A 22243-nucleotide genomic window follows, 5' to 3' on the forward strand; every position below is an offset into this window, starting at 1 on the left:
ACTCCAACCTTAGAGATCACAATGATCACATGTTTTGAAATATAGTTTTTTTTCCTTCGCCTTTAATTCATAAAGTCCCTAGAATACAATAATAATTAAATGACGTGATGCTGTATACATACCAAAGATTAAAGAAATAGATTATCTTTATTATACAATAATGAACAGTTTTAAATGATTTTTCCTTATCATTATTGCTCTGAAGTATTGGAATTATATCAGTATTTAATGCATTCTTGTCTGAAAAACGTTAAAAGCTAAAATAAAGAACGATGTTTAGTAAATTTTTACCTTATTGTACAACTGGAAAAGTTGTTCAAGGTTTTGGAAGAGGATCAAAATCTCTAGGAATTCCAACAGGTAATTTAACATAAATAATAAAAATTCGTAATAATTTTTTTTAATTACTTCACCTCAATTAATATTTCTTCAATTTCAAATTTTCAAGGTCTTAATGTTTTTTTACCACTTCAGTAGTTTTTTCTCTGGAGAAATTTTCTATTATCCTATAGTAAAAATGATTTATTTTACCGAAAAAAAATCATTTTTCTTTTATTTTTTACTTGATAATTTTTTATAACTTTTTTTTCTAACTTAGCAAATCTTCCTGAAGATGTTGTCGATGCATTACCCAAAGAATTTGGTACTGGAATTTACTATGGTTGGGCATTATTGGAAAAATCAATTTACAAAATGGTTATGAGTATTGGTTGGAATCCTTTTTATAAAAATGAAAAAAAATCTATGGTAAGATTATTTGAGAATAATTGAATTTCTTCGAAGAATTTTATTATTTATGAAAATAATTGAATTCTTGTAAAGAAATTTATCAAAAAATTTGCGAATAATTGAATTTCTTCTAAGAGAATTTTTTTTAATTAAAGGAGTTTCTTTAATAATTTTAATTGAAAATTCTGACAGTAATAAATTGAATTTTATGAACAATTTCTTTCAAGCTTTTAAAATAATCGTGTTTCCTAATAATTGAAATTAAACAATTAAATTATTGAATTTTATTAAAATTTTTAGAAAATAATTAAATTCTTCTCAGAACTTTATTACAATTTTCTAAAATAATTTAATTAATTTAAGTAATTTTATTAAAATATAGAAAATAATTAAATACTTTCGAAAAATTTTTTAAAATTGAATTGTTTCGAAGGAATTTTTAAAATTTTAGAAAATAATTGAATTCTTTTGAAAAATTTTATAACAAATTAAAAAAAAAATTGAATTATTTCGTGAAATTTTATTGGAAATTATTGAATTTTTGTAAAAAAATAATTGAATTGTAAAAGATTTATTAAATTTTTAAAAATAATTGAATTCTTTCGTAAAATTTTATTAAAAATTTTATTTTTTCATGAAATATTTTTAAAATTATATTTAAAAGTAATTGAATTTTTGCAAAGAATTTTACTATTTATAAAAATAATTGAATTGTTTCGAAATATTTTTATAAATTTTAGAAAATAATTGAACGCTTTCGTAAAATTTTATTAAAATTTTGTTGAAAATAATTGATTTTTTGCAAAAAATTTTACTATTTATAAAAATAATTGAATTCTTACGAAGAATGTTATTATTTATGAAAATAATTGAATTTTTAAGAAGAATTTTATTAAAATTTTTGAAATTAATAAACAAGAATAATTAATTAGTAAATTAGTTAATAAGTGAATTTTTTTAAAGTTTGAATTTGAAATTATTCAAAAATTTATTTTAAAATAAAAAATTTTATAATTTGCATAATAATAATAAATTGAATTTCACGTAACATTTCCTATGAATAAAATAATTTGCTAAATAATGTTTTTTGAGGATTAAAAAGAATTCTTTTTTTTTCTTAGGAAGTTCACTTGATTCATGAATTTCCCAGTGACTTTTATGGTGAAACGATTAAAATTATTATCACCGGATATATAAGGCCAGAGAAAGATTTCACGTCTGTTGGTAAGAAAAAAATTTATTTATTTAGCTACATTTTCAAATCTTATTTTTTAAAATATATTTTTATATTCTGTACGTAAATTACTGTATAATTAATTATTAAATATCTCTTTTTCTCAACAAACATTATATTCTATGCTTTACTATAATTTTATATTCTATTCTTTCCTATAATTAATTAAGTATAAATAATTAATAATAATCATTAAAATAATTAATATTAATAATTCATCTATTTAACATATTTTATGATATAAATCATAGAACATTTTATATTTTCATTCACTCTAATACTTAATAATTTTATTATTATTTCACTGATAATAAGTTTTGAATATCATTTAACTCGACTTTTCAAAATTCTCTTGTATTTTTTTCAGATAATTTAATAAAAGAAATACAAAACGACATTGAAATTGCCAAAAAGAAGCTCGATGAACCAAAAATGTGTGAATATAAAAGTCATTCATTTTTTGAACAATAATGCAAAAGTAATTTCTAATCTATATTTATTGAAACAAGAGACCTAAACATTAACGTGTATATACAAGGGTTATTTGCATATTTTTATAGAGAAAATGTAAAAATAAATTTTATAAATTGAAGAAAAAATATAAAAAAGAAATATATCTTACATTCCTGGTGGAGAGGGATTTGGCGGAGGAATGGATGGAGGCGGTGGAGGTGGAGGTGGACTTAAGGCAATTGAATTTGTAATTGTTGGTTCAGCTTCTGATTGAAGATTTTGTGAAGATGGTGCCTGACTCCTCGTGTTCCATGTCATGGAATTTGAAAATCGTGATGATTGTTGAAAGGAAGATGGAAAACCCATTTGTGGTCTGAAACCTAAATATATTTTTTTGTTAAAAGTTTTTACGTCAAAGTATTAAAAACGCTTCAAGATAAATTAAAATTACTGCGTTAGATTAATTATAGAACATTTTAAAAAAATTAAAAAATTCGATTATATCTGCCCTCGGATCGATTTTTAAGGCGCCAAAAAAGGCGTTTTAGTCGATTAAAGATACAAGAAAGAAATCGAAAAAATCGTTTATTTTATTCACTGGTGTCACAAAAATTCCATTTTGTATTTCCTGTCCTTTCACTGCCTTCTAAATCAAATTATTCCATAATTACATAATTTTGTTAAATGGTCAATTTCAAACATTCTAAAATTTAATTACTTCTAAAAAATTTCAATTGTAAATATGCAAAAGAATTGATTTTTTGAAAATTATAATAGAGAAATTTTCAAAATTAGTTTTTTAAAAATACTTTTAAAATAATTTTTCTTTTTAAATATTTTCAATTTTAAAATTAATGTATTGTCAGATCATCGAATTATTGCAAAGAATTTTTTCAAAAAATTTGATAATAATAGAATTCCTTCGAAGAATTGTATTATTTAAGAAATTAATTGAATTCTCGCGAAAAATTTTGTTAAAATTTTTGAAAATTCTAATTAAATTCTTTTTGAAGAATTTCTTTGAATTTTTTTAAAAATAATTTAGTTTTTTTAACAATTTTAATTTAAAATTTTTAAAATAATTGAATTTTATGAACAAGTTCTTTCAAGTTTTTAAAATAATCATGTTTGTTAATAATTGAAAGTAAACATTTAATTATTGAATTTTATTAAAAAATTTTAGAAAATAATTGAATTTTTTCGAAAAAATATTATTAAAAATTAAAAAATTTAATTCTTTCATGAAATTTTATTAAAAATAAATGAATTTTTGCAAAAAATTTTACTATTCACAAATATAACACTGTGCAACAGTAAAAAATTACTTTAAATCGGACCTACCACAACTTGTTCGTCTTGAAAAACTGAAGAAAATGGTATATAATAAATTGCTGGAACACCCCAAAAATTTCATTTTAGAGCCAAAATACCAATTTTTTGTACTTTACGTATAAAATATCTTGTAACTTTTTCATTTTTGATCCAATTTCAACCATTTTTTTTCATTTTAAAGCTGAAAAATAGGGCTTTCTAAACCTAATTAGTTTTTTTGGTTATATTTAAAAATTAATTCAAAAAATTCAGTAAAAGTTCGAAAATTGCAATTTTTAAAATAATTTTTCAACTTTAGTTCTTATTTTATGCCCCAAATATTATTTGGAGTAGTTTTTTTCAATTTCACGTTTAAAGAATATTTAATTATGCGTCGAATGCGATGTTTTTTAAAAGAATTCGTTAAAAATTGCCTGAGTTATTCCATTTTTTAGTTTTGCAGGCATATTATTGAATTTATGCTTAAGACAGTATTTTCTTTTTCTCTACTAATATTTGTTGCTGTTGCGTTGTTATTGAGTTTTGACAACATTTTTTTTATTTTAACAATGTACTAAATTATTTTCATAATTTAAATATGAACCATTTTCCAACGGGAATCGTAAAACCGTTATATCAGAATTTTTAGCCTAAAATAAAAAATTTAAAAGGGAGTAAACAAAGTAATTAGATTTAATTATAATATCTTAAAATATTTCTGTATATTCTGAAATCGTTTATAATTTTTAACAATTACAATCTGAATTAAAAATGCTAATTTTTTCGACTTTTTTTTTGTACAAAGAATCATTTGTTTGAATATTATGTAGCTAATAGACAACTTGTGGAATCCGTTAATAAAACAGTAAATTTAAAAAAACAATATGTAATATAATTTTTAAAAAAATGTTAATGTGTAATATTTGAATTTTATCTCTTTGGATTTATCGTTAATACTTAATATTTAAATTAAAAACACAATTTACTGCATTGTTATAATAAAAAAAATGTTGTCAAAAATCAATAACAAAGCAACAGCAACAAATATTAGTAAAGAAGAAGAAAATGCATAAATTCAATATTATGTCTGCAAAACTAAAAAATGGAATAACTCAGGCCATCTTTAACGAATTATTTTGAAAACATCGCATTTGTCGCAGAATTAAATATTCTTTAAACGTGTAATTGAAAAAAACTACTCCAAATAATATTTGGGGCATAAAATTAGTACTAAAGTTGAAAAATTATTTTAAAAATTTGCAATTTTCGAACTTTTACTGAATTTTTTGAATTAATTTTTAAATATAACCAAAAACACTAATTAGGTTTAGAAAGCCCTATTTTTCAGCTTTAAAATGAAAAAAAATGGTTGAAATCGGATCAAAAATGAAAAAGTTACAAGATATTTTATACGTAAAGTACAAAAAATTGGTTTTTTGTCTCTAAAATGAAATTTTGGGGGTGTTTAAGCAATTTATTATATACCATTTTCTTCAGTTTTTCAAGACGAACAAGTTGTGGTAGGTCCGATTTAAAGTAATTTTATTTTTTCATTTTTTGTATCATAGTGTAATTGAATTGTTTTGAAGAATTTATTAAAATGTTAGAAAATAATTTAATTCTTTTGAAATAATTTATAACGAATTAAGAAAAAAAATGAATTCTTTCCTGGAATTTTTTTGAAAATAATTGAATTTTTGCCAAGATTTTACTATTTAAAAAAATAATTGAATTGTTTCGAGGGATTTATTAAAATTTTAGAAAATAATTGTATTTATTCGTGAAATTTTATTAAAATTTTGTTTAAAAATAATATAATTTTTGCAAAAAATATTACTATTTATAAAAATAATTGAATTCTTACGAAGAATGTTATTATTTATGAAAATAATTGAATTTTTAAGAAGAATTTTATTAAAATTTTTGAAATTAATAAACAAGAATAATTAATTAGTAAATTAGTTAATAAGTGAATTTTTTTAAAGTTTGAATTTGAAATTATTAAAAAATTCATATTTGAAAATAGAAAATGTTATAATTTGCATAATAATAATAAATTGAATATCACGTTCCGCGCGTAACATTTGCTAGTTTAAATAATAATTCTTACAAAATTAGATTTTTTACAATACTTTAATGTAATTCTTTCCTTGTAGATATATGAATTTTCGAAAAAAAATAAGTAATTGAAAATATGAAAAATCATTGAATTTTAAAAAATTATAACAAAAAAATTCGATACATTAGGTTTCTAACTATTTATTGTAGAATAATTTTTTAAAGATAATAGATTTTTCAATTATGTAATTTAAAAATTTCCAAATAATTTAAATGCAACAGACCATTTTAAAAGGAACTTTTAGAAAATATTAAAAATTAATCAAGTTTTTGAAGAATTTTAATTGCAAACATTTAAACATACGTAATCTTTCAAATTTTGATAAGTTTAAAAAAGTACATTTTTTAAGTATTTTAATTTACTTTTTTCGAAAATAATTGAATTTTAAAAAATTATGATAAAAAAAAATCTAATAAGTATTAATTTTTTTAAAAATATTGTAGTATAATTTTTCAAAGAAAATTGAATTTCTCAAAAGAATTTTTGAACAATTTAAAAAATTAATTTAATTTTAGAAAAATTTTAATAAAAAATTTAAATAATGATTGATTTTAGAAACTTTATTAATAATTATTGTAAAAAATTAGATTTTAACAAAATTTTTATATATAGTTAATTACTTTTTATAGATATTTGAATTTTTTTAAATGTGTAATTTAAAATAATGAAAGTAATTAAATTAAAAAAACTATAATAAAAACATTCTACTAATTATTCTTTTTAAAAATATTTTATTAAAATTTTCTCAACACAATTTTTATTCATTTTCATTTTCAAAGTTTTATTTCAATATTTCTCTTTAAATTTTTTGAAAATTCAATAATTTAAAAAATTTGGAATTAAAATTCTTTATTATTTCATATTTACAAATTTTAATTACCTAAATTTTTTTAAAAAATCAATTGTTTTGAATAAAATTTCAATTATTTAAAACCTTTTTAATCATATTTTTCAAAAATGTAAATATCTTTAAAAAAATATCCAAAAACCATTTTTGAAAGATTTGACTACTAATTTTTCATATTATAAAAATAAAAATTAGTTGCATTTTATAGCAAAAAAGTGGTATTTTGTTACAATTTTTGTAAGAATAATCGAAAAAGTCGCCTGTTTTGAAAATAGTCGGAAAAGTCCAAAAATGTAAACATCCAAGGTTTGTAATTATTAAAAAAAAGACAGAATAAAACATATTTAGATTTTCTTACCTCTATAATTTGGCGAAGGATAATACATCGACCATGCTGGATTTGGAAACACCGGATATGGAGGCCAAGGATTCTGTTGATACGGCGGCGTGGCTCCATACCAATTTTGCGAATAAGAATCCTGAGGACTTGAAAATCGTTGTGCAGTAGAATTATTTTGTATATTTCTTTTCGTATTCCAAGGATGATGTGACTTCCAATCAGTTGAATTCTTTTTCGCATTTGAAGATTTTTGACTAGTTCGCTTCTTTTTCGTTGGTATTCCACTTTCAGCGACGGCTTTCTCAGATTTTTGTTGTTTCCTCAAATTTTGATAATACGCCTGCTCCTCCTCGTCGTCGGAAAATTGAGGCGGCTCATCGTCATCAGTCGGATCAGAAGCTTTCATCCTACAATCAAATATATTTTCAATTTTTTTTTCTTTAAAAATATAATTTAATTATAGAATTTAATTCACAAATTAAAAAAAAATTAATACAGAAAAAATTGTGAAAAATAAGAGTAAATAATTATGTAAATAATTTAGATTTACATACTTGGTGAGTTCATGTAAGAAAACAACGGAAGTGTATTCCGTATTGGGACAAAAGTAGACATTCATGCCGACTTTTATGTTATTTTCTTGAATATGTTTCGAGTTATTGAAACGAACGCAATAATGGGGATCTGATACTTGACCAAAAACATCAAATACTCGACCCAAAACTCGACGACCTCGTTCTATGAAAAGAATTGATTCTAAATTCAAAGTTGGTTTACCTGGCTTTGGACGAACTACTACCATTTGATCAACGATCCAGGCTACCTGTTTAATACAAATATTAGCATTAATAGAAGAAATACGAAACAAATTATTTTTCAAATAAATTAGAAAGAAATTATTATTATTAGAGTTGTGCAAAAAGCTCGATCGAGTATTTCAAGCTTTTCGTTTTTCTAGCAGAACTGAGCAGAATCAATCCGAACTTGAACCAAATTCCATCCGACACGTGCAGTATTAAACCTAAAATAATTTTGAGCACTTGAATTTTTCGAGCACTCAAATATTTTTGAGTGACTAAAACTCGAGCCTGGCTCGAGCTCGACCATGCTATTCGAGCTTTTTGCACACCTCTAATTATTATTATTATAAATTTAGAGGTAAAAAAATAATAATTACTTCTCCTAGTGGATCGCAAAGTACTTCAGGAACATTAATGTTTAGATCTTCAATAGGTGGAAGATCATCAAATTCTCCTTTACTTTGTCTTCTAACACGTTGCTTGCCTTTTTCACTGTAAAAAAAATATTTGTTAAAGTACAAATAGTAGAAAAAAAATTGAAATTTGGAAAATTGATAAATTACTTATAAACCATTTTTTTAAATTAGTTACCTTGCTATTTTTTTGTTTTCATTCAAACTTTTTACACTATTTACAGATAAACTCTCACTGTCGCTACTACTTTCGGAATCATCACTACTGCTACTGCTACTTGAATCTTCCTCGCTATCGACTTCATCACTGCTGCAAGTAATTTCATTGTGAGATCGATATTCCTTAAGAACTTCCACTTCGCTATTTATTTCAATTTCCGAAATTTCCTTATCGATTATTGACACTTCTGCTCTCTCATGACTGATTATTTCAATTTCCGGCGATACTTTTTCATTACTGACTATTTCGACTTCTTGTGTTTTATTACTGATTGTTTCTACTTCTGGTGTTTTATGACTGATTATTTCAACTTCTGGTGTTTTGTGACTGATTTTTTCCACCTCTTGTGTTTTATTAATGACTATTTCTATATCTGGCGTTTTATTACTGATTATTTCTACTTCTTGTGTTTGTTTACTGATTATTTCTACTTCTAGTGTTTCATTACTTATTATTTCCACTTCTTGTGTTTGTTTACTGATTATCTCTACTTCTTGTACTTTATTATTGATTACTTCAACTTCCTGTGTTTTATTGCTGACTGTTTCCATTGGTGGATTTTTATTAGTAATTATATTCACTTGTTGCTCTTCATTGGTAACTAATTCCATTTGTGAATCTTCGTTGTTAACTTCATCCATTTCTGAGTCTGAAGAATAATAGTCCATTGCTATGGAACTTAGCGCTGTTGTCTTTTGACAATTAGCTACGTAAATAATATAAGATTAGTATAATTTAAATAAAACAATTAAATTAATAATGAATAATTATTAAATAAAAAAAATAATTATTTAGATATATAATTAAACAGGCCTCGGATAGTATGGCTTTCTAGACTTTTTTCAATTTATTTTGAAAAAATAGGACTTTTTCGCCTATTCTACAAAATATTTGAACAAAATACCACTTTTATGGTATAAAAATGCAATTTATTTCGATTTTTATAGTACGAAAAATAACTAGTCAAATTTTTCAATTACAAATTTTTTTAAACTTTTATTGAAAATAATAAAATTTTTAAAAATATTTCATTATATTTTTAGAAATCTTTTGAAGAATTTTGCTTGCACATTTTTAAAATAATTGAATTCTTAGAATTTTTCAATTATAATTTATTAAAATTCAATTATTTTCAATATTTTCAATTACATATTTCCGAAAATTCAAATATCTGCAAAAAAAATATTACATTAAATTTTATTAAAAATCTAATTCTCTATAATTGAGGGGACGGCTTCTAAAAGGGGATACGCGTGGATTCTCACGTATAAGTATTGACGAATAGTGTGATTTTAAAACATTTTCAATTTTCAAATTCAATGACAAGTTTTCTCTAAAATTTTATTAAAATGATATGGATATTTACAAAGTTATTAATGTTTAAAGCATATGGTACGTCAGATTTCTCGCGCCTGGAACGCATTGAGTCCCAAATTGTTCGTTTGCAACGCGTTAAAAATGTGTTTGTCAATATATATAATAAAATTTATTGAAATTTATTTTTAACATAAATATTTTATTTTGTTATATATGTACAAAAGTCAACTAAAATAATATTTCTTATTTTTAAGTTTCTTGTTTCATTTAGTTCAAGGTTTCCACTCTTCGTCAAAATGATCTCGTTTACTACATTTAATGTTTTTAAAATAATTATTAAAAAACTCCTGTCCGTTTGGAGAAAGATATCGATTTCCTTAATTGTGATAAAAAAATCTCGAAATCCTGGGAAAATTGTATTGGGTTTTACCGAACCCTTTTTTTTGCAGTCAACGGTCGCGGCAACCGCGACTCATCTGGACACCATATTTTTCCGTAGAGTGAAAACAAATGACAACTTTGAGAAAAATAGCATATAAAAAAGGGTTAGGTACTTCCTTGAAGTGCACATGATAACAAAAAAAAAATCTATTGTATGAAAATGTTTGCCAAAATACAGATATAAATAAAATAAAATTTGTTTTAACTTCAAGTATTAAATACAATATGGAATTATTGTACAATTTATTTTGCGAATAATTCTGCAATATTTTTTTAAAAATAATTTCATATATCTTTACGTACAATACATGTTAGAATAAATAAACTGATGCTACTGTTATATAAAGTTAGATGAATCGTCATAATCCATAGTTAAATATTATTTAAAAATAATTACTTTGATATTAAAAAACCAGTCAAAAATTAAAATAATAATATTTTTACTATTCTTAATAAACTTTTATTAGTTAAATTAACATTACATTTATGTCAAAATAACTGTGTACTAATTATTTGTATGTCAGTAAATTTTAACTATTTCCAGACGATTTTGGCTAATTATTATTGGTTACTTCTTAATAATAATAATATTGCAAAAATTTATCAGTGACTTTAATAAAAATTGTATTTATTTTAAGTAAACAAATGAATAAACTAAAATAGTCTTAATATGTTCCATGCAAACGAACAATTCGGTACTCAATGCGTTCCAGGCGCAAGAAATCTGACGCACCATACGCTTTAAACATTAATAACTTTGTAAATATCCATATCATTTTAATAAAATTTTAGAGAAAACTTGTCCGTATCGTAATAAAAAACTTTCTCACTGGAAGTTTTTTGTACCTTGAAATTTCCTAGATAAACGAAGCGTTGAAAGTTAAAAAAAACATTTTTTGCAATGTATTTCGAAAAAATTAATAAACTTTTTATTAATTAAGATTTTGAAGTTTTAAAAATATAGTTGGTTTCAGGAAACCTTAATCTGTGAGTTTGTTTTTGTTTGATTACAAAATATGAAAAATCAAAAACACCAGCACGAGTTAAAGACGTAAAACATTTAAATTTTTTGGTTTTCAAAAATTTAGTTTTTTCTCATTATTTTATAAACTAAAAAAGATATAAATTTATTTCTTAAAGAAAAAAGATGCGCCTTTCCATTTTCCACAAACTTCGGTAATTCAAATTGCAATTTGTAATACTTTCAAAAATTGACCAAGTGGACAAAACTTAAACGCGAGAATCCACGCGTATCCCCTTTTAGAAGCCGTCCCCTCAATTATTATTAAAAGTAGCAAATTCTTCTTTGAAAGAATTCAATTATTTTTATAAATGTAAAATTTTTCGCAAAAATTCAATTATTTGTTAACAAAATTTTAATAAAATTTCACGAAAGAATTCAATTATTTTTTAAAATTTTAATAAATCCTTCTAAACGGTACGATTCAATTATTTTTATAAACAATAAAATTCTTCGCAAAAATTTAATTATTTTTATACATATGAATACAATTATTTTGAAAATTTCTGAATATACTTAATTTTTATAAAATTCTCTACCGAAATTTAATTATTTTCGAAACAACATTAATTGAATTTTTTGAAAGCATTTAATTATTTTCAAATATTTCTATAAAATTCTTCAAAACGATTCAGTTTTTCCTAAAATTTTAATAAATTCTTCAATCATTTCAATTATTTTTGTAAATAGTAAAATTCTTTGCACAAATTCAATTCTTTTCAAAACAATTTCAATAGAATTCCTCAAAAGAATTTAATTATTTTCAAATATTTATATAAAATTCATTTATTTCCTAAAATTTTAATAAATTCTTTGGAACAATTCAACTATTTTTATTTTTTATAAATAAAAAATTCTTTTATTCTTTTATTATTATTATATTAACAGACACGATTATTTTAAAATGTTGAAAAAATTCTTTATTTAATTCAATTATTTTCAAAAAAAACTTAAAGAAATTCTTTAAGAAAAATTAATTTATTATCAATAATTTTAATCAAATTTAATAGTAAAATAATTAATTATTTGAGTATATTTATTAACTCGTTTCATAACCTATTGGTTTATACAAGTGAAGTCTCATTATATTACAATACATCAGAGCGATTAAAAAATAAGAAACAATAAACTAAAATATGGCTACGAAATAAAATTTGAATCACAAGCCTCTCTTGTTCGCAAAACATTCAACTTCTAGAATCTAGAGATACGCTCACCCAGGATCTCCACAATCATACGTACGAATCTTTTAATTACATTAGAATCTTCCGATGACAAAATCTCACTCCAAGCTTCGGTTCGATCAGTTTTTTCTAAAAGAATCGGGAAGTGATATTCACAAATATGAGAGCATGAAGGACAGTCCAGTAAAATATGATATAGAGAGTCTAACTCTCTTCTACAAGCAGCGCAAATCATATTATTTTCGAATTTATACACAAAATTATCTGTTATTATTCTATTGACATACTTATTACATAATCTAATTTGAGCAAATGTTCTCTTACAAGATAGCAAGTTTCTGGCTTTTAGGTATGGCTGCGCACCCAATCGTATGGGGAGAGAAGGATAAATGCAAAGACTGCTTGACGATACAACACGCTTATCATCCATTACTCGCAAAGAGTGACCATACTTCTCCAGGATAAGGAGATAAGATTTCTGCAACCGGCACTTCTTTGAATACTGCGTCACTAAGATGTTATCAACCAAATTTAGACGGTGAAATTACCTATGCCGAAGTAATTAAATGTATTTCATGGTGTAAGTGTGGAAAGGCTCCCGGAGTTGATGGGATTAGCAATGATTTCTATAAAAGTTTACCACAAAATTGGGTTTTATTCATTACACATTTCTTCAATTCGATTTTAAAGAAAGAATATGTCCCCGAATCTTGGGGTAAAATGACTACCACTATGTTTTTTAAGAAGGGGGAAGTCACAAATCCTGACAATTATAGACCAATAACTTTGGTAAATTGCATCGCGAAACTTTTCACTCAAATAATTTATATGCGAATGGTAGCTTGGGCTGAAGATTTACATCTGATACCGGAATCTCAATCCGGATTCAGAAAAGGAAGAAGTTGTATGGATAATCTCTTTACACTACTTTCTATCATTCAGATCCATCTTGCTAAACCAAAAGCTATCTTGTATGCTATTTTCATTGATTTTAAGGGAGCTTTTCCATCAATCTCGCATAATCTATTATGGAGAAAATTGGAAAGTCTGGGTTTATCTTCTAAGTTAATAAATATTCTAAAAAGTTTTTATTCACAAGCATATACCTGTATAAAGAATAAGGACGGAACAACGCAATATGTTAATGTTTCCAGGGGGGTTTTGCAGGGAGAAGTCCTTAGCCCGTTACTTTTTATATTGTTTATACGGGATATGGAGGAGTATTTGATCTTAAAAAATTGTAGAGGGGTTGCCATTAACCATCTTATAGAAATTATGATGCTAGGATACGCCGACGATTATGTTATGCTTTCAGATTCACCTTCAGAAGTGAGAAAAAAATTAGAAGCTCTTCGTTTGTATTGCGAAGAAAATAACTTAACAGTAAACGCTACTAAAACTAAAATAGTTGTTTTTACGAAATCCGGAAGGTCAAGGGCTAAAAAATTGAAATATTTTGGTTTTGGTAAAGAACGAATTGAAGTTGTAAGCCGGTACGAATATCTAGGTGTTATTTTTTTTCAAATAATTAATTATAATTGTTAACAAAATCGATTATAATAAAAAAAAATAAAGCAATTATTTTAAAGAATTGAATTATTTCCAATAATTTAATCAAATTTCTTGAATGAATTAAATTATTTTAAACAGAATAACAGAATAACATTTAACAGATTAATTTTATAAAAAGCACTTTTTTTTCACTATTTTCGTTTATTTATTTTTTATAATTCATCTTAATAACTCTATAATTCTAGAAAATAATTAAATTATGAAAGGGTTTCAGTTGTAATTTTTAAAAATAATTAAATTTTATAAAGTTTGAAATTGTAATTAAAAAATTTTAATTCTTATGGGAAAATAAAATTAAGCATTTAAATATTCATTTAATAAAATTATCAAAGTTTTGAATAATTGATTTTAGAAATCAATAAATAGTTAGGGAAATAAAAATGTAATTTTTGTGACAACACTGAATAAAATAATAGAGTTTTTCGACTATTTTTGCGCTTTAAGTCAATCTGAGGTCTGTAATTATCATTTAGTTAGGTAGACTATTTGAAAAATAAAAAAGTCATAAATAATAATTCTAAATAATTGAAAATCTTCCACATTACCTTCATTATGATTCTGCTTTTCCATTATTGGAGCACAATCGCTATTTAAATGAGTTTCAATTTTATTGTCTTGATATATTGAATCAAGTGATTTTTCAGTTTCAGAAACATTTTTATTTGAACTTGTCACACTGTCAATTTCATTCCTTGCAAGTTCTGTTATACTTTCTTCTAAATTTCCTGGTTTTTCCAAATCTACTTCCATTGTCATAATATAGATTCTCTTCTATATATTTAAGAAAATTTCTTATAAGTTTAAAATTTTATCGTAAATTTTTTAATTTACGAAATCTAAAAAATGTATATAAAATTACAATTTAGAAAAATTAAGAAGATTTCGTTTGAAAACAATTTTAAAATTCATTCTATATTTTTGATGATTTTTTAGGAGTTCCGGACACGATGAAAAGCACGTGCAAAACACAAAAACGAAGTAAACATAACCTTTAAATTACTCGCGCTTTAAGGTTTTTTGGTTTGTTTCAATTATTTACATACTTAAAAAGAATTATTGATTAATAATGAGAATTATTTAACAGTTAGTTAAAAATATTTAATTAATTAATTCATTAATTTCAAAAATAAATAAATAGTGGAAGTGGTGGAGCGTCAAAATCGTCAAAATTTTAATGATTTATAAAAGATTATAAGTTAAATAAAAAACCTGTATATCCAGAGTATTGTCCATTTCTTAATTCTTCGTCAATTTACTGTCACAAATCAGTTAAATAATCACATTAACTGAAAGATGAAAAATATTAAATTTTTCTCCAATATTTTTTTGCACTAAAGTCTAAGCGGCGTGAAGTTGGCACAACAACTAGAGAAAATTAATATTTAATTAATTGAATTCGTTTGGTAATCGTATGGTAGTGTATGGTAGTCAGTTTTTTTTGTTTGGTAGCGAAAATTGAAAGATTTATTTAAGTTTTAAGTTTGGCGTGCTAATTTCACGATAGCACTGCAAATACAATTTTTTGTAAAATAAAAACTGGAAACCGTTTGGTAGTCGTTTGGTAGTGATTGGTAACTACTTCCTGACTTTTGGTAATACAAACTGCAGAAAATATAACATTAAAAAAAATTAACAAAATATAATACACAGAGTAACGTGCTACCCGTGCTACACAATACTGCGCATGCGCACAACGGTCGGCCATGTTTATCAACAGGGAAATTCAAACTATATAAGTATGTCTTTTAGTACGACGACAAAATTATTTAATTTAATCAAAATAATAATAATAATACCTTCTACTTAATAAATAAATGTTACTTAATTATTAACTTAATTTTTAAATAAACAAAGAATTTTTAAATAAATAATTTACTTCCCTGCGCGTTTGCTTAAGAATTGTTGTGCATCAAAAATTCTTTTTTCCCTCTAATTCTAAACTTATGCTTATGATTGGTAGTAAAAATTCAACGATTGTTAATAAACAATTCATAAATAAATAAACAATTTTTACAAAAAAAAAAATTATTTTCCTGAGTGCTAGCTTAAAAATTGTTGTGCATCAAAAATTCTTTTTTCCCTCTAATTCTAAACTCATGCTGATGATTGGTAGTAAAAATTCAACGATTGTTAATAAACAATTCATAAATAAATAAACAATTTTTACAAAAAAAAAAATTTATTTCCTGCCTGCTAGCTTAAAAATTGTTGTGCATGAGAAATTCTTTTTTCCCTCTAATTCTTAGCTTATGCTTATGATTGGTATTGAATATTAAACGATTGTTAATAAACAATTCATAAATAAATAAACAATTTTTACAAAAAAAAAAATTTATTTCCTGCGTGCTAGCTTAAAAATTGTTGTGCATAAAAAATTCTTTTTTCCCTCTAATTCTTAGCTAATGCTTATGATTGGTATTGAATATTAAACGATTGTTAATAAACAATTCATAAATAAATAAACAATTTTTACAAAAAAAAAAATTATTTTCCTGAGTGCTAGCTTAAAAATTGTTGTGCATCAAAAATTCTTTTTTTCCTCTAATTCTTAACTTATGCTGATGATTGGTAGTAAAAATTCAACGATTGTTAATAAACAATTCATAAATAAATAAACAATTTTTTCAAAAAAAAATTATTTTCCTGAGTGCTAGCTTAAAAATTGTTGTGCATCAAAAATTCTTTTTTCCCTCTAATTCTAAACTTATGCTGATGATTGGTAGTAAAAGTTCAACGATTTTTAATAAACAATTCATAAATAAATAAACAATTTTTACAAAAAAAAAAAATTTATTTCCTGCCTGCTAGCTTAAAAATTGTTGTGCATGAGAAATTCTTTTTTCCCTCTAATTCTTAGCTTATGCTTATGATTGGTATTGAATATTAAACGATTGTTAATAAACAATTCATAAATAAATAAACAATTTTTACAAAAAAAAAAATTATTTTCCTGAGTGCTAGCTTAAAAATTGTTGAGCAGGAGAAATTCTTTTTTCCCTCTAATTCTTAGCTTATGCTTATGATTGGTATTGAATATTAAACGATTGTTAATAAACAATTCATTAATAAATAAACAATTTTTACAAAAAAAAAAAATTTATTTCCTGCGTGCTAGCTTAAAAATTGTTGTGCATCAAAAATTCTTTTTTCCCTCTAATTCTAAACTTATGCTGATGATTGGTAGTAAAAGTTCAACGATTGTTAATAAACAATTCATAAATAAATAAACAATTTTTACAAAAAAAAAAATTTATTTCCTGCGTGCTAGCTTAAAAATTGTTGTGCATCAAAAATTCTTTTTTCCCTCTAATTCTAAACTTATGCTTATGATTGGTAGTAAAAGTTCAACGATTGTTAATAAACAATTAATAAATAAATAAACAATTTTTACAAAAAAAAAAATTATTTTCCTGAGTGCTAGCTTAAAAATTGTTGTGCATCAAAAATTCTTTTTTCCCTCTAATTCTAAACTCATGCTGATGATTGGTAGTAAAAATTCAACGATTGTTAATAAACAATTCATAAATAAATAAACAGTAATTACAAAAAAAAAAATTTATTTCCTGCGTGCTAGCTTAAAAATTGTTGTGCATCAAAAATTCTTTTTTCCCTCTAATTCTTAACTTATGCTGATGATTGGTAGTAAAAATTCAACGATTGTTAATAAACAATTCATAAATAAATAAACAATTTTTTCAAAAAAAAATTATTTTCCTGAGTGCTAGCTTAAAAATTGTTGTGCATCAAAAATTCTTTTTTCCCTCTAATTCTAAACTTATGCTGATGATTGGTATTGAAAATTGAACGATTGTTAATAAACAATTCATAAATAAATAAACAATTTTTACAAAAAAAAAAATTTATTTCCTGCGTGCTAGCTTAAAAATTGTTGTGCATCAAAAATTCTTTTTTCCCTCTAATTCTTAACTTATGCTGATGATTGGTAGTAAAAATTCAACGATTGTTAATAAACAATTCATAAATAAATAAACAATTTTTTCAAAAAAAAATTATTTTCCTGAGTGCTAGCTTAAAAATTGTTGTGCATCAAAAATTCTTTTTTCCCTCTAATTCTAAACTTATGCTGATGATTGGTAGTAAAAATTGAACGATTGTTAATAAACAATTCATAAATAAATGAACAATTTTTACAAAAAAAAAAATTTATTTCCTGCGTGCTAGCTTAAAAATTGTTGTGCATCAAAAATTCTTTTTTCCCTCTAATTCTAAACTTATGCTGATGATTGGTAGTAAAAATTCAACGATTGTTAATAAACAATTCATAAATAAATAAACAATTTTTTCAAAAAAAAATTATTTTCCTGAGTGCTAGCTTAAAAATTGTTGTGCATCAAAAATTCTTTTTTCCCTCTAATTCTAAACTTATGCTGATGATTGGTAGTAAAAATTCAACGATTGTTAATAAACAATTCATAAATAAATAAACAATTTTTTCAAAAAAAAATTTATTTCCTGCGTGCTAGCTTAAAAATTGTTGTGCATCAAAAATTCTTTTTTCCCTCTAATTCTAAACTTATGCTGATGATTGGTAGTAAAAATTCAACGATTGTTAATAAACAATTAATAAATAAATAAACAATTTTTACAAAAAAAAAAATTATTTTCCTGAGTGCTAGCTTAAAAATTGTTGTGCATCAAAAATTCTTTTTTCCCTCTAATTCTAAACTTATGCTGATGATTGGTAGTAAAAATTCAACGATTGTTAATAAACAATTCATAAATAAATAAACAATTTTTTCAAAAAAAAATTATTTTCCTGAGTGCTAGCTTAAAAATTGTTGTGCATCAAAAATTCTTTTTTCCCTCTAATTCTAAACTTATGCTGATGATTGGTAGTAAAAATTGAACGATTGTTAATAAACAATTCATAAATAAATGAACAATTTTTACAAAAAAAAAAATTTATTTCCTGCGTGCTAGCTTAAAAATTGTTGTGCATCAAAAATTCTTTTTTCCCTCTAATTCTAAACTTATGCTGATGATTGGTAGTAAAAATTCAACGATTGTTAATAAACAATTCATAAATAAATAAACAATTTTTTCAAAAAAAAATTATTTTCCTGTGTGCTAGCTTAAAAATTGTTGTGCATCAAAAATTCTTTTTTCCCTCTAATTCTTAGCTTACGCTTATGATTGGTAGTAAAAGTTCAACGATTGTTAATAAACAATTCATAAATAAATATATAATTTTTACAAAAAAAAATTTATTTCTCTGAGTGCTATAGCCATCGTAATTTTCGTGTTCTCAACACTAAAAAATTTGAGGTTAACCTCTGACAATATACTAATATTCCAGTAGTACCAACCATATGTTGACTATGATGTGTAATGATTTTGATTACTTTTTCAAAAAATTATTTAAATACATTTTTTAATATTTAAGCCTATAAAAATTTTATTATTATTTTTTTTACATCTTTTTTGAATGTTTTTTTTCTTTTAATAAAATAAATATATAGGTTTTTTGATTAAAATTAGGAAACTGAAATTCTCTTTTTGAGGTTGCAAACATGCATTGGGAGCTATGGGATCAATCTTTTCCCTCTACGTGCGTGAAGTTGGCACAACAACCATATAATAATTAACTTTTCTGGTATGGAATCGTTTGGTCATCGTTTGGTCATGTTAGGAAACTAACTTTCAACGTTTGGATGCAATAAATAAAAAAGTTATTCAACTTTTAAATTTATAGTGCTAACTTCACATTTGCACAACAAAAGTTAATATATTTTTAAAATTTTAATGCCAATCGTTTGGTCATCGTTTGGATAAGATTGGAAACACCATTCAAGCGTTTGGACGATTCATAAAATAATTATAAAACATTTTAAAGATTTTTGTTCACAGCACACTGGAAATGTATAAAGTTGCGTAAAGGTACTGCCACAGCTCTCTGCTGCCTGCGCAGGCAGCTGAGATACAATGAGAGTAAGGGAGAAAGAAAATTCAAATTCATGCTTTTTCTCCCTCACTCTCATTGTATCTCAGCTGCCTGCGCAGGCAGCAGAGAGCTGTGGCAGTACCTTTAAAGGATCTGCGCATGGGCATTCTTAGCGCGAAATTTTGAAATCTTCTTGCATTACTCATAAAGATTATTATTGTTAGTTTTTAAATAAATTGTAGGTTATTATTATTACTATAACGATTTCATAGTAGAAAAATAAAAAATAATAGTAATAATAATAACCTAAAATTTATTTAAAAACTAACAATAATAATCTTTATGAGTAATGCAAGAAGATTTCAAAATTTCGCGCTAAGAATGCCCATGCGCAGATCCTTTTACGCAACTTTATACATAAGGCTATTCAAGTTGGGTGGGGAGACATTTAAAAATGGATGCTTACTGGTGCACAAACAGTGCATTAAATTCAATTAAACTCAATAGGACTTAAGTTTTTCAACCATAACTTTTTAAAAATCATTTTTTAACCATAGTGTAATAAAAAATTATTCTATATTTAGTTGTCAGTCCCTTTTACTTATTTTTTTCATTGTTTGTGCACCAGCAAGCATCCATCTTTAAATGTTTCCCCACCCAACTTGAATAGCCTTATTTCCAGTGTGCTGTGAACAAAAATCTTTAAAATGTTTTATAATTATTTTATGAATCGTCCAAACGCTTGAATGGTGTTTCCAATCTTATCCAAACGATGACCAAACGATTGGCATTAAAATTTTAAAAATATATTAACTTTTGTTGTGCAAATGTAAAGTTAGCACTATAAATTTAAAAGTTGAATAACTTTTTTATTTATTGCATCCAAACGTAGAAAGTTAGTTTCCTAACATGACCAAACGATGACCAAACGATTCCATACCAGAAAAGTTAATTATTATATGGTTGTTGTGCCAACTTCACGCACGTTTTCCCTCTGAGCCTTAGCTTATGCTGATGATTGGTATTAAAAATTCAACGATTGTTAATAAACAATTTATAAATAAATAAATAGTTTTTACTTAAATAATTTAATTTTTTCATGGGTTTAAGTATGGTGGAACAGTTGAATAGTTGAATACAAGTTACCAATCAGATGATTGGATTTCTTGAAAACATATTTTGATTGGTCAATTCTATTAAAGATTCTTCTGTTCCGTCTACATAGGAATGCAGCCTTCATGAAAAGACTGCCTTAAGGACAACGTGTTTGTGAATCAACCTTAAAAATCTCACATGTTTTGGGTTTCCCATTGTGGAAAGAGTTTTAAATTCGTTGACGCATTTTTTAATTCGTAATTTTATTGTATTTGTGAACATTTGTTATTTAAGATTTCTCATCAGGTGCAGTCATATTGATTTAATTTTGTTTGTAATTATAATAGTTAACCATTTATTTGAAAATGTGATTAATTTTACTGTCTTTGCCGAAGTTAAGCACGTGGATACATTCGAGGATTTAAGTTATAATTTTTATTGCTTGTTTCCAGTAAGTATATTAAATTTAATAATTGAATCAAACTTATTGCTTTAGTCTGTTTGTATATCATTTTTTCAAATTCTAATGTACTTTTATGGAATTTGTAGATTTCTAACCTGTTTAGTGCGTTCTACACTTGGACATCTGTCATGTAGCTTACAGAATTGACACTACTCAACATTTGCAAGGTAATTTTTGTAAAGATAATTTTATATTTTATAATAAATTAACTGATATCGAATGGGGAACTTATTTTTTTTTGTGAGGTACAACTAGCATTTCCATTTTTTTGCAAGTTTGCAATGTATACTTGAATCTAGAGGTAATTTTTTTTATTTTGACACGAGGTTGCTGCAAACTTTGTGATGTATAACAACTTATGTATAATCCGCTTATTTCTTGAAAAACATATTCTCTTAAGAAAACACATAATTTGTTTAAATATATGATCGATTTATTTGATTTTGAGATAGAGAACTATTGAAATTTGGTTAAATGAAGACAGGTCAACCTAATTATTATTTGCGACTAGCTAAATTATCATTTCCATGCCTCAGAAATTTTTTTTTCTTTTGCTAAATATTTATTTCAATAGTGGAAGTCATTTGAAAAATTTTCTCTTTCAAATTTTTCAAAAAAATAAAATATTTGAAATTTTTGTTGTGGGTTTTCCAAAAATTCTAGAATTTCTGGGATTGTTGAAAAATCCGTGACAAAAAATATATGTTATTGCTTTCCCCGACTTTTAACATTACACTGAAAAAAATCTAATTGATTCAAATAATCGATTAATTACTATTAAT

At 24.3% G+C, this 22243-nt stretch overlaps 2 protein-coding genes across 3 annotated transcripts; one reads left to right on the forward strand and one right to left on the reverse strand.

Moving 5' to 3' along the window:
* The first annotated feature begins 71 nt into the window (after positions 1–71).
* Positions 72–2555, forward strand: LOC122507292 (riboflavin kinase). The gene is made up of 4 exons (XM_043619904.1): positions 72–360; positions 599–747; positions 1851–1953; positions 2331–2555. Exons 1-4 carry the CDS (start codon positions 273–275, stop codon positions 2432–2434), a joined length of 444 nt encoding a protein of 147 aa, XP_043475839.1. The 5' UTR covers positions 72–272; the 3' UTR covers positions 2435–2555.
* On the reverse strand, positions 2443–15938 carry LOC122507291 (H/ACA ribonucleoprotein complex non-core subunit NAF1). 2 transcript variants are annotated; one of them, XM_043619902.1, is made up of 7 exons: positions 15211–15938; positions 14547–14772; positions 8425–9172; positions 8211–8325; positions 7588–7856; positions 7052–7440; positions 2443–2796 (listed from the first exon to the last, which is right to left on the reverse strand). In XM_043619902.1, exons 1-7 carry the CDS (start codon positions 15232–15234, stop codon positions 2582–2584), a joined length of 1986 nt encoding a protein of 661 aa, XP_043475837.1. In that variant the 5' UTR covers positions 15235–15938; the 3' UTR covers positions 2443–2581. The 2 variants fall into 2 exon arrangements, with proteins under 2 accessions (XP_043475837.1, XP_043475838.1); XM_043619903.1 differs by having other exon boundaries at positions 14547–14837.
* Positions 15939–22243: the final 6305 nt, after the last annotated feature.

The sequence above is a fragment of the Leptopilina heterotoma genome, unplaced genomic scaffold (assembly GCF_015476425.1).
Source record: "Leptopilina heterotoma isolate Lh14 unplaced genomic scaffold, ASM1547642v1 Lhet_46, whole genome shotgun sequence".
Lineage (NCBI taxonomy): Eukaryota > Metazoa > Arthropoda > Insecta > Hymenoptera > Figitidae > Leptopilina > Leptopilina heterotoma.